Consider the following 16,984-nt stretch of genomic DNA (forward strand, 5'->3'; position numbering starts at 1 on the left):
CTAGCTCCTGTTGATTTGCAACCACGACGTTCAGACAGAAACAGATGTGTTCCAAGTAAGCTCCTAGACTACTATTGCGATACAGCCGCGATCACGACTCAGGGCACCTCACCCCACAGTTTATCTAGAGTTATATCCTACAGCCATCTTTCTTTGCCTCACATGAAATTCTCCATGGCTGTAGCATCCATCAAAGAGCCACAGACCTATAGTCAAGCCATATGTGATGATCATTGGAAAGAAGCTATGGTTGCTGAAATCAAGGCACTACAAGACAATCATACATGGACCTTGGTTGATTTGCCCCTCGGAAGACACCCATAGGGTGTAAATGGGTATATAAGGTAAAGCTCAAGGCGGATGGATCGGTGGAACGCTATAAGGCCAGATTGGTAGCCAAGAGCTACACTCAACAGTTGGGAATTGACTATATAGAAACTTTTTCCCCGATTGCGAGAATGACCACCATTCGCACCTTCCTAGTTGTGGCATCCTCTCAAGCATGGCTTTTTCATCAACTAGACATCAATAACGCTTTCCTCCATGGTGACTTAGTTGAGGAAGTTTACATGGTGCTTCCACCTGGCTTTCAAGGGGAGAAACAAGGGCAGGTTTGCAAGTTACTAAGATCACTCTATGGCCTTAAACAAGCCAGCCGACAGTGGAATGCTAAGTTGAGTGCCGACTTGATTAGCAATGGTTTCCAACAGTCCAAGTTTGATCCTTCTTTGTTCACTAGAGGACATGCTGCATCATTCATAGCAGTCCTTGTCTATGTAGATGGCATCCTCGTCACAAGTCCTAGCTCACATCTCATTCAAGAACTTAAGACATTTCTTGACAATACTTTTAAAATCAATGACTTGGGAAGTTTGGGGTACTTTCTGGGTATTGAAGCACATATGACAATAGATAGTTTGAACCTCTGCCAAAGGAAATACGCTTTAGACATAATTGAAGAGGCTGGTTTTCTTCACAGCAAACCGGTTGATACTCCCATGGTCCCTGGAACACGTCTAACCAAAGAAGGAGGTTCTCTTCTCAAAGATCCTTCTGGTTATAGACGTTTGATTGGTAGGTTGTTGTATCTCACAGCAACAAGGCCAGATATTTCATACGCAACTCAGCAGTTAAGTCAATATGTCGACTCTCCAACTTCGGACCACTTGACTGCCGCTCACCGAGTCCTTCGTTATATCAAGAAAGCCCCTGGCCAGGGCTTGCTATATCCAAGAAATAATAAAATGGAGTTGAATGTTTTTTTAGATTCTGATTGGGCCTCATGTCCAGAAACTCGCAAATCCATTATGGGTTTCTGTATCTTTATAGGCTCTGCCCTTGTTTCGTGGAGATCAAAGAAACAAGCCACTGTCTCTCGTTCTTCATCCGAAGCAGAGTATCGTCCCTTGGCTGCCACTGTCTGCGAGGTGCAGTGGGTCCACTCCTTACTCCATGATTTGCAAATCAAACCAAACAAGCCTGCCGCCGTATTCTGTGATAGCAAATCAGCTATTGCTATCGCTGAGAATCACGTATTTCATGAATGTACAAAGCATAGAGATATAGATTGTCACATTGTTCGTGAAAGACTCAGCCAAGGTTTCATCAAGTTATTGTCTGTTTCCTCTTCTACGCAGATTGCAGATGGTCTGACCAAGGCGTTACCCTCTCCAGCATTTCATATCTTCAAGTCTAAACTGGCCATTGAGGACCTCCATGCTCCAGTTTATGGGGGGGGGGGGGGGGTATTAGACTCCAAAAATCATGCAGCAATTCATTCCTAAGACTCCAAAAATCATGCAGCAATTCATTCCTAAATATTAGACTCCATAAATCATGCATCCATTCATTTCTAAATTCTAGCAGTATAGAATAAAGGACTTCAGTATCTTCATTATATATATGTTGAGGTTACTAGTAATCTTTGTAACAAAAAGAATATAACTATAAAACTATTCTTTTCCTTCTTTTCTCCTTCTTGATTCTGCATGTGAAGCTTCCGTTAGTTGAAAAGTTAGTTTTAGGAGAAAATATAATATTCCTCCGTCTAATTTTATGTGTTGAATTCAGATAACAAGGCTTATTCAATTCCCTCAATTGATGAGGCATGTCCTGTCCACAAACTACTAGTCATAATCGTGTTATTAATGTTGAGGTTCCCATGAAAAGGGAGACGATAAGTACTTGTTCTCAAAAAAAAAAAAAAAAAAAAAAAAAGGCGATAAGTACTAGAATTATTCTTGCCCACAATTCATTTACTAACACTGAAAATTCAGTACGTATTTTACAATATTCAATTTCTATTAGTACTTAAGTGTATACATAGACGTACGAAATACTTTAATTAATATTAATAAGATTGGTACAATAAATATATTATGATTATATCAACTTCATTGCCACTCTGACTAGCTTGATTGACGTGAGTGACCGCATGTACTCTTTCCCCTTAAGAAAAGTCGGGAATTCACTTTATCGCTTAATTGGGTTGGTTCGGTGCAAATGGAAATTATTTTGAATACGGTACCAAAATTTTTTTTATTTGTCTTTTATTTCTTGAGAGCTTGAAGATCAACATAGTACTTGGTTATCCATCCTTGTATTATCTCAACCTCCCTTTTCCGTTGCTCGGTTAACCAATCTGAATCCGTTTTACTTTTCCCAAGTATGTCCAAACAATGAGACCCTACAACACCCAAATAAAATATATTATAATACTTTCATCAACTTATTATATATACTTTATCCCATTATATATGGAAAATTTTGAAGTGTCCATCAATATTAGTATTGTTTACACTATATATTAATAATATTTGGTATAATTCAAAAATCATACATGGTTCTACTTGGTGTAAAAGATATTAATATTGATCAGAATTGTAAACTCCGAAATATGTATATAGACCAACATACCATTATGGGTATAGATGGCAAGTATAGTATCTGATATGTTCTCCAAAACCCTATCAATGTACCAGAAACCAAAAAGAATAACATAAGATATAAGGTTAGTAATTAAAAAAAAAAACATTAATAACTTAAAAAGAAAGTCGATATAAGCTAAGTACATATTGTTCCTTTCATTCATTAATATATGACTTTGCCTGTTTTCAAAAAAAAAATATTCCACAAACCAAACAATAAAATTTGAATTCTAACCTTATTTCCTCATTATTCATTCTCATGAGATAATTTTTTCCCCGTAATTCCCTCATTGCAACCAAACATCATGTAAGAGTTTAAATCTAAGGCATTTAAAATGATAATAAACTAAATTCTATACTACAATTTTCTATCAGGACTATGTGGTCTAATGGTATCCGGGTTGGACTTCCATTTGGAAGATTGTGAGCTGAGTTCAAGTCTCAGTGGAGGCGTTATTGGTTCTTTGTATTTTAGTAGGTTGAGAAAGTATATGAGTAGATACTACATTGTAATAGAGCCAATAGCATTCAAAAAAATACTACAATTTTCTACACAACATAATTAATCTATTTTACAAACCAATAAGGGAAATTGTGAGTATAGCATTTTCCGTTAATATTAATTAATTCCGTTGAAACATCTCATAAGCATTAAATTTAGTAAAAACCCTTTTTAATTACTTATAGTCATTTGATTTTTACTGCATGTGGAGGACCTTTTCAACCGTGTAGAAGAAAAATGATTATAACCAATCATTGGAATATAATGGTCCTCCACCTTTCTCTTAATAATAATGGCGCCATTGCAATCTCTATTATTTTCTACATACTAGACAACGAAATTTGGTAGGAGTTAGTTGAAATGTCATGTTTTTATTAATTTCTTTTATATATTAGTTCTTTTCATCTAAAAATTGATGTTACATGGAATTTATTTTTTGAAAGTTTAATCTTTTTTGGTGTTTTTTTTTTTAATGACAAGGAAAACTCATAATCACTATGTGACAGACTTAACCGATAAGGTGTTAACAAAAATTAAACTGATAATCTTTTGATACGAAAATCACTTTCCAACCATTTAATTAGCCACCCCTACCCGGGCTTGAAAGTTGTTGCATGTGTGGACATGCATACATTTCCATTTCATTATTTATTTATTCTTTATTTTTTGTTGGTAGACACAAATTAAATCCACTAAATATAAAATTTTAAAATTTTACATTATTCCGTTTATATATCTTGATTTAGATGAAAAATGCTTTAAATAATTTTATATTATTAAATAAAATAAATAGGTCAAGCACCTTGTGCTTAGATGGCATGTATTGACATTTCTCATGTGGGAGGTCATGAGATCAAACTTGAATGGAGACGTTTCTGCCCATACTTTACCAGTACCAATCATTCTTCTTTGGGATGTTCTTGTATTTTTTTTTCCTTCAACCCTCTAACTTTCTCCTCCATCTCTTTTATCTTTTCAAAAATATTACCAAATGTTTCCTAATTCCACTTCTTCAACATTATATTTTTTTCACATTTTCAGCTTGGTTTTGAATGTGAACATTGCATTCCCTTCCACTTTGATCCTCTATTCTTCCTCCACTATACTCTGAAACTGTTTATGCTCCCCCCACATGTTCTGAAAAATAAATGGTTTTTTCCACATCTTTTGTTTAGCCTCCACTCCCATTAGCAAGCTAAGGGGGAGTGGTCAGAAGTTCTTTTGACTAAGTGTTGAATGTGTGTCTGCAATTTATCCTCCCAGGGGCCATTAATAAAGCCCTTATCCAGCCTTTTCCATATTGCCTGCTTCCCTTTCCTACCATTCCACCAGGTGTACTGCCCCCCCATAAAAAACCACCTCCCTCAACTCAGCCATATCTACACAGTTCTGAAAATCTCTGCTTTTAGCCATATTCAAAAAATCAGTTATTCCCCGTAACAACGATATCATCAACATATACTAGCAAATAAACAAGCCCACCGCCCAAATTAAACACAAATCACTACTAGAAATTATGCAATTTCCGACCACCTGAAAATGATCTTAAATCAAGTTAAAAGTCTTTGTTTCGACTACTTTTAGTATCCGGAAAAAACTTTGTTGCTATTTTCGACCACTTTTTGCTTTCAATTTGATTTAAGATCACTTTCAAGTGGTCGGAAATTCCATAATTTCCAGTAATGAATAAGGAAGTATCAAACATTGGTTTCTTAAATCTAATAATGGACAATAGAAACGTAAACAACGCCAAATATCAAGTCCAGTCGCCCAGAGAGCCTATTTAAGACCATGCATACAAGCCTTTTTTAAATTTTTACCAACAAAGCATCCACAACTGAGCTCTGGCAAAACTTACAACTGTAGGGCTAATTGTTATATATATATGATTTCATAAAACAATATAATGATGTCTGATCTCCTATTTCTTGAGGGCTTTAAGATCAGCATAGTAATTGGTTATCCAACGTTGTATTATTTCAACCTCCGTTTTTCGTTGCTCTGTTAGCCAGTCCGGATCCGTTTCGTTTTATCCTAATATGTCCAAACAATGAGACCCTACAACACCCCAAACAAAATTTTACTTTCATCAACTTACTATACATATACTTTATTCCATTATATATGAAAAATTTTTAAGATTTATGTTGGTAATGGTGCCTTTTACACTGGGCATAGCTATGTATATTGATACATGGTTATACCAAGTACAATTAGAAATCTACTATCTACTATCTACTATACTAATAAGAGCCCAAGAGAGTTAGGCCTATAATTGGTAAGAAAAATGGCGGTCAAATTTTTTAATTAAATGAATGGCTCAGATTGATCAAATTTTAATTTTTCCTTAAGATTTCCTAATTTATCCTTAATGAATATGATTATCGTTAACTTTTCCGTTAAATATTATCTTTTCCGTTAATTTCTGTTAGTTCACGGTTAACTTACTCATTGATTTCAATAAGAAAGGTTTTAAGTTCGAACCCCATCCCAATCAAAATTGGTATAATTAGTACTCTATTTTACTCTTATTAAATTAAAATAATAATTTAGTAGCTACAACAAAAACTAATACATATGCATTTCTTTAATTTAGAATTATGTGTCTACAATGTCTTTATTCAAAAAAATTTATTCATTATCAATAAATTAAATAAGAGAAATAATTTCATTAGTTATATTGTATTTATTTTTCTCCAATATAAAAATTCTTTACATTCAAATTCATCAATTGATTATATTCGCTACATTGTCCCTAGCTACAATGTCTTTATTAAAAAAAATTATTCATTATCAATAAATTAATTAAGAGAAATAATTTTATTAGTTATATTGTATTTATATTTCTCCAATATAAATATTATTTATATTAAAAGTCATCAATTGATTATATTCACTACATTGTCTATTATCTTTTTTGTGCACTATTTTTTTAATTAAATATCAAAGTTATGATACAAAATAATGCTATATATTTATTTACCAAATATTTTATTAATTCCATGAAAAAATAAAAAAATATATAATTAATAAAGTCAATCATATTAACTACTTGAGAGATTTGTTGACAAAGAGAGTATTCAAATCACACAACAAATTGAAGTAAGAACTACCTTGCAATGTCCTTGTTTGACAATCAGCAGTTAGCGGTTGGCATTAGCGGATTATATTAGCGAATTTGACCAGCGAATTATATCAACGGTTGGTAAAAAGATATTTGAAAAAATTAGCTGTTTAGATTAACATGTAAAATGACCAAAGGGTATACATATATTTAATAATAATAATAATAATAATAATAATAATAATAATAATAATAATAATAATTGTTTTAAAAAATAAAAAAATAAAATTAAGCCAATCATATTAACTACTTGAGGATTTATTGACAAAATGAGTATTCAAATCACACAACAAATTGAAGTGGAAACTATCTTGCAATGTCCTTGTTTGGTAATCAGTTAGCTCTTCAATATTAGTATATATTTAATATTTTATGCCCTAATTTTTATTTGCTCTCCCTTATGTCCCGTATTTGGTTTCAACCATACCTATACAATTATTTTATTGACAATTATAATCAATCTTGACTATATTATCTTGCATTTGTGAACTTAGAATTACCTATTTAAATACGCAAGTTTAACATTCAATTATCTATGCATGAACAATTTCAATATAATCTTGCATTGATATACTTTAAAGTACTTATTTTAAAAAAAAAACATTGGGCAGTATCTCAATCGCGCAATACGCGTAAAAGACTAGTTATTATCAATAATATTCAATATAACTTGAAAAAGTGAAAAAAAAAGTTTTCCTATAAAAATGTAGAGAAATGTTAGTTGTAGATTTAGGATGATCAATAACTCTAAATTAAAGAAAAAAGTTGGTGTAAATTTCCTAATTATTACAAATTCTAGACATTCACCAACTCAAAGCTTCATAATGCATCCAATAATATATAATAGTGCACTCACAATCTGTAAAAGTACACTTAAATCAAATACACCGTGAAGCTTTGGCAAATGCATGTTGAGAGTTGGATGCACCAGTGCCTTATGAGTCAAGTATATATATATATATATATATATATATATATATATATATATATATGACTAACATACCGTTACGGGTATAGATTGCAAGTATCGAATCTGATATGCTCTCCAAAACCCTGTCCACATACCAGAAAAAAAAAAAAAAAAAAAAAAAAAAAAAAAAAAAAAAAAAAAAAAACATATAAGATATTAAGGTTGCTAAAAAAAATTTAAACGAGTCTCATTTTAAATTACCCTCCACTGCTATATGGGTCTCTTAGTCCATTGGAGAAAATAATGTTGCTACCAAACATGCGCAGAACTAATTTAATATCCTGCAATATATATAATTTTAATATTTCATAAAACACTCTTTAGGAATAATATAAATTAAAGCTAGCTAGAGTATATATACAACATAAGATATGCAAAATACTTGTTTGAAGAACATATATATATATACTATACCTGTCCGCCGTAATAGGTTGTGATCCAGTGTGGCCGAGGTGGAACGCCGAAGCCATTAATGCAGTCCTGTGAGAATTGTTGCAGGTTGAACGGAGATGGATAGAACATGGTGTCCCCGTCGCCACGCCCAATCGGAAACACCATTTCACTACAAGTCTACACACCAAAATCTCTCATTTCTCAACCAAACTTCATATTAATGCATGTTTACTTGCCCGGCCACAAGGCGAAATCCATCACCCCGGGACCCATACTATGACCCAACAAGATTTGTAGAGATGTTAAATTACAGTGACTTAACAACTCACCAGGTGAAATGACCCGAGTTTTCTGTTCACAAAGTGTCCACCACATTAGGTGTGTGTGATTCCCATAATGCGATTATATTATTAACTCACATTCTGTCACCCAAAAATTAATTGAACTATCCCTGCGGGCAACATGTATGTTTACTTACTTGCCGTTTCCATGCCGAAATGCCAAAAATGGGAAGGGTGTAGCAAGATTGATTCCCTGTACGGCTGACGACGCCGGCCTGTATGCGGTCGAGAATATGAGCCCCTTTGGGCGCGCCATCTATGCCACTGCACACCTGCGTCACGGGATATTTCGGGGGTGCATCATACTGAGCGGCGAAAGAATACTTCAAACCCAAGTAAAACTTTAGATCCGTAGATGACTTTAAGTCCCTAAACAGGATCAAGAAAACGATAAATCCATTATCGATTTGATGTAAAAATTAAAGTATAACATATGAGTTGATCGATGTAATATTATTCGAGCATAAAATCTTTGAATCTAAGGTAAAAGCTAGCCAGAACCTACTATTGCGGGCATGACTTAATTTAGTAGGTTCAAAACATATATGACAAGTATTAATTGTTGTCAGGTTGCCATCTGGTGTCAAATGGATAGTTTAATATGAAGCTCAGTTCAGGTCTGATCCCTTTGGCCAACGGTAAATTAGGGTGCACATAGTGTTGTGTGGACTATAACAAAAAGTACATTTTTAATATATTAAAAATACATTATTCGTGTACTACATGTACATTATACAAAATAATGTACTTTCGGTACACAAATAGTGTACTTTCTCTGAATACAATGTACATTTTAAAATATATTAAAAGTATATTATTTATGTATTGAATGTACGTTATTTGATAATATGACCCACACAATTATATGGGGCGAACCTGACCCAATCTAATTGCTACAATAGGTGGATTAAGGCTAACTCATTTTATACTATCAATTGGATATTTGGATAACACTTTAATTTTTGGCTTATTGGGACGGCCCGGTCTACCCTGTTGCAATTCAATCGTTATGCCTTGGACCCGTGTCCAGCATGCTTGCTGGACACGGGTAACAGTGCCGTTAGGCACTGTTATCTTCTTCTTTTTTTTTTTTTTTTTTTTTTTCAGATCACTTTGTTATAGAAGTATATGTTCATAATTTTATTACTATATGTTAATAACTATACATTCATAACTCCATAACTGTACGTTCATAACTCTATAACTGTACATTCATAACTCTATAATTGTACATTCATAACGTCATAACTGTACATTCATAACTCCATAATTGTACATTCATATTTTCGAAGCTCTATGTTCACAATTTTAGAGCTCTATGTTCATAATTTTATCACTATATGTTCATAATTGTAAGTTAATAATGTTAGAGCTCTTTGTTCATAATTCGATCAATAACTGTACATTCATAATTCCATAACTGTAGATTCATAATCTCATAACTGTAGATTCATAACTCCATAACTGTAGATTCATAACTCTATAACTGTACATTCATAATCTTCGAAGCTCTATATTCACAATTTTAAAGCTCCATGGTCATAATTTTATCACTATATATGTTCATAATTGTAAGTTCATAATGTTAGAGCTCTGTGTTCATAATTTCATAATTGCATAACTGTACATTCATAACGGCATAACTGTACATTCATAATCAAAAAAAAAATATCGCCGTTAACGGCAAAACGCGCGCAATTTTTTTTTTTTAACTAAATGACGCGTTTTTTTTTAAAAACGATGTCGTTTTGGGCCCGTGTCCACAATTCATTCTGGACACGGGTCCAGGGCATAATTTGCCGTTGCAATTGTTATACAGTGGACCAATTGTGTGGACCATGATTTAAAAAGGTACCGAAATGACGATCGCTATATTTTTAAAAAATTCTGTATTTATGATGTGCTCAAAATAAAATGAAATTATAGTGTATCTAAAATGAAACTGGATAATATATCTCACATATTGAATATATATTATCAAATGAAACTGTAGTTGAATCGGAATGATACTTTAGTTGTATTGTGCTGAAATAAAATTACAGTATGTATAAAAATGAAACCGAATAACATGTCGCACATATTGAGTGTATAATGTCAAATGAAATTGTAATTGAATTAAAATGATACTTTAGTTGTGTTGAAATGAAACTACGGTATATATAAAATGAAACTGAATAAAATATCTCACATGTTGAGTGTATATTATCAAATGAAACTGTAGTTATATCAAAATGATAATTTAGTTGTATTGTAATAAAACTACAGCATATATAAAATGAAACTGAATAACAATTTCACATATTTGAGTTTATATTATCCAATGAAATCGTAGTTGAATTAAAATTATACTTTAGTTGTGTTGTAATAAGATTGCGGTGTGTATAAAATGAAATTCAGTAACAAGTATCACATATTGAGTGTATAGTGTCAAATGAAACCTTAGTTGAAACAAAATTATACTTAATTGTGACGAAATAAAACAACAATGTATATAAAATGAAACTAAATACGGCATACAAACATAAGTAATTAGACGAAAAGGGTGTCGTTTCTTTTAAATAAAAGAAATCCATCACCTTGTTGACCCATTCATTAAAAAAAAGATATATATATATATATATATATATATATATATATATATATATATATGTATGTAGAGAATTACATTCATGTAAAAACATGCTTAAAATACAAACGTGTGGACATTTCTGGATCATTAGATTTTGAATATCTAAGGTTGTGATTAGTTTTTATGATTTTGTGTGATCTCCGTCTGTGTGCACTGTCGTTCATGGACGTGTGCACACTGACCCAAATACTGTGTATTCACAGATACATACTATATTGGATGTGTGCGCACCCGCATTTAGATGTGTGCGCACCCGCATTTAGATGTGTGCGCACCCGCATTTAGATGTGTGCACAGTATATGTCCACATGTTTATATAGGGAAGGGTTTAGGTGCGGTTGATGCTTCCTGTGCGGTTGAGCAGTTGGACGCTCCTTAAGCATTAACATGGCGCACCTTAAGTACACAAATCACCACGCACCTTAAGTCCACAAACAAAGCACCTTAAGAACACAAATCACTCACCTTAAGTACAAAAACCACGCACATTAAGCACAGAACAAAGCACATTGAGCACAAAACTCACACACTTAAGATTTTAAAATGTCTCACATTAAGCACAAACTCACGCACATTAAGTACAAAACCCACGCACATTAAGCACAAACCTCACGCACATTAAGCATTAAACTGACGCACAGTAAGTATTAACTCACAGACTTTAAGTTTCAACAACTACTAACATTAATCACTAACCCCACGCACTGTAAGCACAAACTTCACTCACCTTAAGAACAAATTTCACGCACCTTAAGCACAAAAGCCCACACTTTAAGTTTTAACAATTATTCACATTAATCACAAACTCACGCACATTAAGCACAAAACTCACGCACATTACGCACAAGACTCACGCACCTTATATACAAAACTCACGTACATTAATCACAAAATCACTCACCTTAATTTTGATCTAGATGAAAAAGTTACAAAATTGCCACCGCGTTTTTTTTTTTTTTTGGTAATCTTGAACGTTGATTAAAGCGAGATGAATGGCTCAGATTAAACCGCACCTGAAGCGCTCACTCGCACGAGAACCAATTTATATATATATATATATAGGGTAGTTTTCTGGTGCAACCCAATGTTAGTATGTGAACTTGTGAAGTAATGTGGTGCATTGATTTTGTGCAATCTAATGCACCAAACCAAAACATATTCCCCTAGTGGTGGTCCGGCATGTAGAGTGTCACTAGGGTATTCCTGGTAATTCACATTTGTTATTGATGGGTTTGAATTTCACTCTATATTAATTAGTAGGAAAAAGTGTCAAATTGACCCCCTAAGTCAAGTGGATAGTGCAATTGGGTCCCCAAAGTGAAAAAAGTTTCATTCAAGTCCCTTAAACCTGTAAAATTGTTCAATTAAGTCCAATATAACTTGTTTAACAGGTTAAATCGATATGGTGTTGACACGTGTCTTTCTTATTTTATTTTTAAAAATAAATACTTTTTATTTATTAAAAATATTATTTTTTTTATTAATTAATTTAAAAAATAATAATATTTTAAAAATTAAAAAAAAAAAAAAAAAAAAAAAACAGCCACCGGCTGTTCGCGCTGGACAGCTGGTGGTTGTCTTCTTTCTTCACGGCCAGACGTTCATGGCCGCCTTCCTTAGATGATCGTGAAGAAGGAGGATAGCCACTAGTTGTCCAGTGCAGACAGCCGGTGGCTGTTTTTTTTTTTTTTTTTTTTTTTTTTTTTTTTTTAATTTTTTTAAATTTGTAATTATTATTATTATTTTAATTAATTAATTTATAATAAATAATATTTTTAATTTTTAATAAATAAAAAACATTTATTTTAAAAAATAAAATAAGAAGGACACGTGTCAACACCATATCGATTTAACCTGATAAACAAGTCATATTGGACTTAATTGAACAATTTTACCGGTTTAGGGGACTTAAATGGAGCTTTTTTCACTTAGGGGACCCAATTGCACTATCAACTTAACTTAGGGGGCCAATTTGACACTTTTCCCTAATTAGTAATTACTACCTTAACAAGCTCGAGCTCGAGCCAACCCAGGCTCGAACTCGGCTTGACTCGTTTACACTCCTATAGCGGATCAATTTAAATCCATTAATTTGATACTTCTAGATATAATGCATGATGATTGTGAGTTTCTCTCGTCATCTAACAAAAAATTCATACTTACTGGCAAAGCTTGAACTTGCGACTGAGAATGGAGAGGCCGTTTGGCTGGGAGGCAATTTTGTCAATAATGGACCATGATTTTCTTATAGTTTGATAGCAACTCTCACTAACTTCCTGCAACCAATATTAAGAAACTCAAGCAAATTAAATATCTTACATTTTTTCTATATAATTGATTGACACCTATATGAATAGTACTTATCGGTTGGAGAAATCTCATAGTATACTTACTCTAAAATCTTTAGTCACTATGGAAAAGTATCCATTTTGTGTTGTGATATTGTCAAAGTAGAGAATGGGAGCTGATGAAGCTAAGGCACCCAATGCAATGTGTGGATATTTCAACCGAAACCACGAAGCAAGCACTTCACAATATAATACAAATTTCAATCCCAAAATTAAAAAGATTTGAACTCTAGAAAATAAAGATAGAAAAATATAATCTCAGCTCGTACGTACTTCCTCCATATGATCCTCCAACAACAATGATGGGAGAATCTTGAGCGGAGTATTTCTTCTTTATATATAGCAGCACCTCTGCATAATCAGCCAAAGCTTGAGCGGAGTTAAAATAGCCACGAGCTGTCTCGTTTCTCAGAACTTCTTCCATGGTTCCAAACGGAATTGATTCCCCGTAATACCTATGCTGCATGATTACCAGATAAAATATGAATTTCAGAATTTGCCCACAGTTTAACTAACTATCAGTTCAAACAACTTTTAACTATCATCGTATAGTATTACCTCTATGTAGACAAGAAGAGCCTTAAAACGAGGGGCATTGTCAGTGAGAAATCCGATGGCTATGGGATCATAGTCGATCGGAGTTTCGGCGCCGAGCCATGCGAAGATAGGGGAGTTGGATTGGGCGCCACCCCAGAACTTGGAATTCACTATGTATCTCTGTTTGAAGGTGGCATAGCTTTGAGGTCTGTAATTGAAGTGATCCAACGTTTGGTTGTAATAATAGGTTCTGAATTCATGAGGAAGAATATTGTCAGAGGTAGCAGAAGAAGACTGAGGTTGTCGTCGTAGGATAGAGCGGTGGAGCGGAGTGAGGCGAGGAATTTGGTGTGGGGTTTCAGAAAGGGAAGTTGTTGAGAAGAGAATAAGAAGAAGAGATAACCATTGAATTACAAGTGTTAAGAACTCCATGGCAAGGAAATGAAGACTGAAATGGCCAGAGGTTCCACCTAATGTTAAATATTTACATTAAAATATTTAATTTAATTTCTATAAAATTAAAGCCTTCAAAAGCCGGCCCAATCCTTCTTCTCCCATAGAAATTTACGTACGTTAGTTCCTTGTTTTCATTGGTGTATAAGTTATCAAATCATATATACTACAAATTAATCAAACAAAAGAATGTTAGAGCAAGTCATAGGGCGCGCGGCATCGACCATGACAATGCTATTGTTAATTAATTTTTTTTTTTTTTTTTTTGTTTTTTTTTTGCGCAATGAAGCTTACCATATAATGGTCTTCGGACTCTCTTGACGAGTTGGGGACGGGTGGTCTCGAGTTTACGTTTGCTTTCTTTTATTACTTGTAGGTTTTCATATTTGATCATTTGGGAGTTATGCATAGAAGCATATTAACGAGTGCATGCGTGGTCGGGGGTCACTTAGCATCCCTAGGGTACGATGATCTTTAGCATGGCTAGATCGGTGTCCGAGTGCGTCTTTCGCCCATGGCCAAGGAAGCACATCTTGCTCTCGAGTTGGCCCCTCATTCTTGCTTACTTGGATAGTCATCAGGTACCGAGATGTGTACGTGGTTAGATGATTTGATGGTCGCTACCTTTGATTGAATATCTAAAGGTAAATCTTTCTATCTCTGTTTCCAAGGGCGGCTGGAGGGGGGCAGGGTTGTTACCTTGGTGCATAACCAAGGTGTGGCTATTGTTATGGGGTTGACTGCTCAGGGTTTGTGGATGGAATTCAGAGTCTTTTTCGAGTTCTTTTCGCATGCCTTTTAGTGGTTTCTGTTTGGGGGTATTAGGTTTATCCTTGTGGAGACTTCAATGTTGGAGTTCACGGATTATTTTAACTCTTTCTCTTGCGCTGCTTGGTATTTGGATAGTGAGGTATTGCATCTTAGGTTTCTTGAATCTTATGCCTCTAGCCTCTTTGACTAGTTTGGTTTGTTCATCACCTAAGGTTAATCTGCCTTGTTTTGCTTCAGTTGAGTGGATGTCTAGGAGGGATGAGGATTTTTTTTTTTTTTTTTTTTGCACCTTGTTTGACTTACCTCGTGTGCATTCTTTGGTCTCATTGGATGGCATGCCTTCCCTTGGGTGTGATGATGTTGATGCTTAGTTGTTTTTTCACGCTTTGCCAACTTCTTTCTTTGTTTATATCTCTACTTGTGGTTGCGATTCATCGGTACATTGTTGGCCCCTTACAAAAAGGGGTGATGACAGTCAAAACTATCCTACAACTATTGGAAGTTTGCAACAACATAGGGCGGTTGTTCTGGTGGATGATAAAAACGGTAATTTCAGTTCCTACTGGCCACTGCTCAAAGTTGTGATGATGGTCCAGACTATCCCGCTCTCACTAGTCACTAGTAGTTATTTGGTGCTTTACTGGTCACTTGCTTAAAGTGGTGATGGTGGTTCAAACTACCATGTCGGTGCCTACAGTTATTTGGTGCTTTGTTTGCCACTTGCTCAAAGTGGTGATGGTGGTTCAAATGACCTTGCAGCTATAGGTGGTTTGCAATAGCTTAGTCCGGCTATGCTAGTGGTTAGTAAATACCATAATTTCTGCACCCATTATTGGCCACTTGCTTAAAGTGGTGATGGTGGTTCAGACTATCTCATTGGTGCAACGCTGGCCATTTACTCAAAGTGGGGATGGTGGTTCTGGATACCTTGCAACTATTAATTAACAGTTTACAATAGTCTAGTCCGACTATGCGGGTGGTCGGTAAAGACCATACGTGTGACACCCCGTAAATCCAAAATCTATTTAACGATTAATTAGGTAATTAATCATAGCTTAATTGGTAATTTATTCCTAAAATCCTGAAAATTCAATAGCCGGAGGACTAGAAATTGACTAGTCAATCCAAGTCAAAGAGTTGTACTCTATGCTTTATGAAATGGAGGTCCACCCGTGGCCCCACCCGCGGGGTACAACTTTGGTGTTGGTCGGGGATCTGTTCCCCGTGATTCTTTTGACTCGGTAATTGATGTTTTGATCTCCCGATGTTGTTTTATTGGGCTATTTGAGTGTCTTCTTGATGTTTTGTATGTCTAGAACGGTATGTTAGGAATCCATGTAGGATTTGGTGTCTTGAATCGTGCTAAGTGTTCAACTTTGTGACTCGTTGAACCATGATGAGTCTTGTATGTTCTACGGAACTATGTTTGGTTTACCCATTTGATAAGCATGCTAGTTTGATGTTGAAATGCTAGTGTGTGTGGTTTTTTCTTTCCTTTTGAGGATGGCAACTTGTGTTGACCGTCGTTGGAGTCGGATTGTAATCCTTCCTTGTTGAGTATAGTTTCATATCTTTGTTGTGATCCATTGATTGATTCCTGTGATGAAAATGTGTGTATTGGTTGTACCTTGATTGCACGGTTAATGGTATGGGACATTAATCACCAAGGTACATATGTGGTCCTCGTGGTGGCCATGAAATGAAATTGGTGGTGTAATCTGAGCATAGGCTCACTTGTCGGAGATTGTGAATGAAATGAACGGTACCCTCGTGTACTATGTATTGGTGGAAATGTTGGAGATTGTTGGAGTGGGGACGACGGTCCTCGGAGGCATAAGGTTGGACTTTGGAGTACAGGGGTCCTGGAGGTAATGGTTGGAACTGTAATAAGGGCGGGGTAGCCATAAGGTTGGAACATGGCATAAGGTTGGAAGTTGTGACATGAAGTGTCACTGTGGCATGTAGTTGCCAATGATTGAATGTCTATTC

The 16,984-nt window shown here is 34.7% G+C and overlaps 2 protein-coding genes across 2 annotated transcripts; one reads left to right on the forward strand and one right to left on the reverse strand.

The window, feature by feature from the left end:
• Window positions 1–458: 458 nt before the first annotated feature.
• On the forward strand, window positions 459–1,784 carry LOC109172027 (uncharacterized mitochondrial protein AtMg00810-like). The gene has a single exon (XM_019321163.1). It carries the CDS (start codon window positions 459–461, stop codon window positions 1,782–1,784), a length of 1,326 nt encoding a protein of 441 aa, XP_019176708.1.
• Window positions 1,785–2,492: 708 nt separating this feature from the next.
• On the reverse strand, window positions 2,493–14,203 carry LOC109172033 (lysosomal Pro-X carboxypeptidase-like). The gene is made up of 9 exons (XM_019321176.1): window positions 13,793–14,203; window positions 13,508–13,694; window positions 13,280–13,413; window positions 13,050–13,162; window positions 8,395–8,626; window positions 7,938–8,093; window positions 7,725–7,804; window positions 2,917–2,966; window positions 2,493–2,686 (listed from the first exon to the last, which is right to left on the reverse strand). Exons 1-9 carry the CDS (start codon window positions 14,201–14,203, stop codon window positions 2,550–2,552), a joined length of 1,500 nt encoding a protein of 499 aa, XP_019176721.1. The 3' UTR covers window positions 2,493–2,549.
• Between the last annotated feature and the right edge of the window lie 2,781 nt (window positions 14,204–16,984).

The sequence above is a fragment of the Ipomoea nil genome, unplaced genomic scaffold, assembly GCF_001879475.1.
Source record: "Ipomoea nil cultivar Tokyo-kokei standard unplaced genomic scaffold, Asagao_1.1 scaffold0143, whole genome shotgun sequence".
Lineage (NCBI taxonomy): Eukaryota > Viridiplantae > Streptophyta > Magnoliopsida > Solanales > Convolvulaceae > Ipomoea > Ipomoea nil.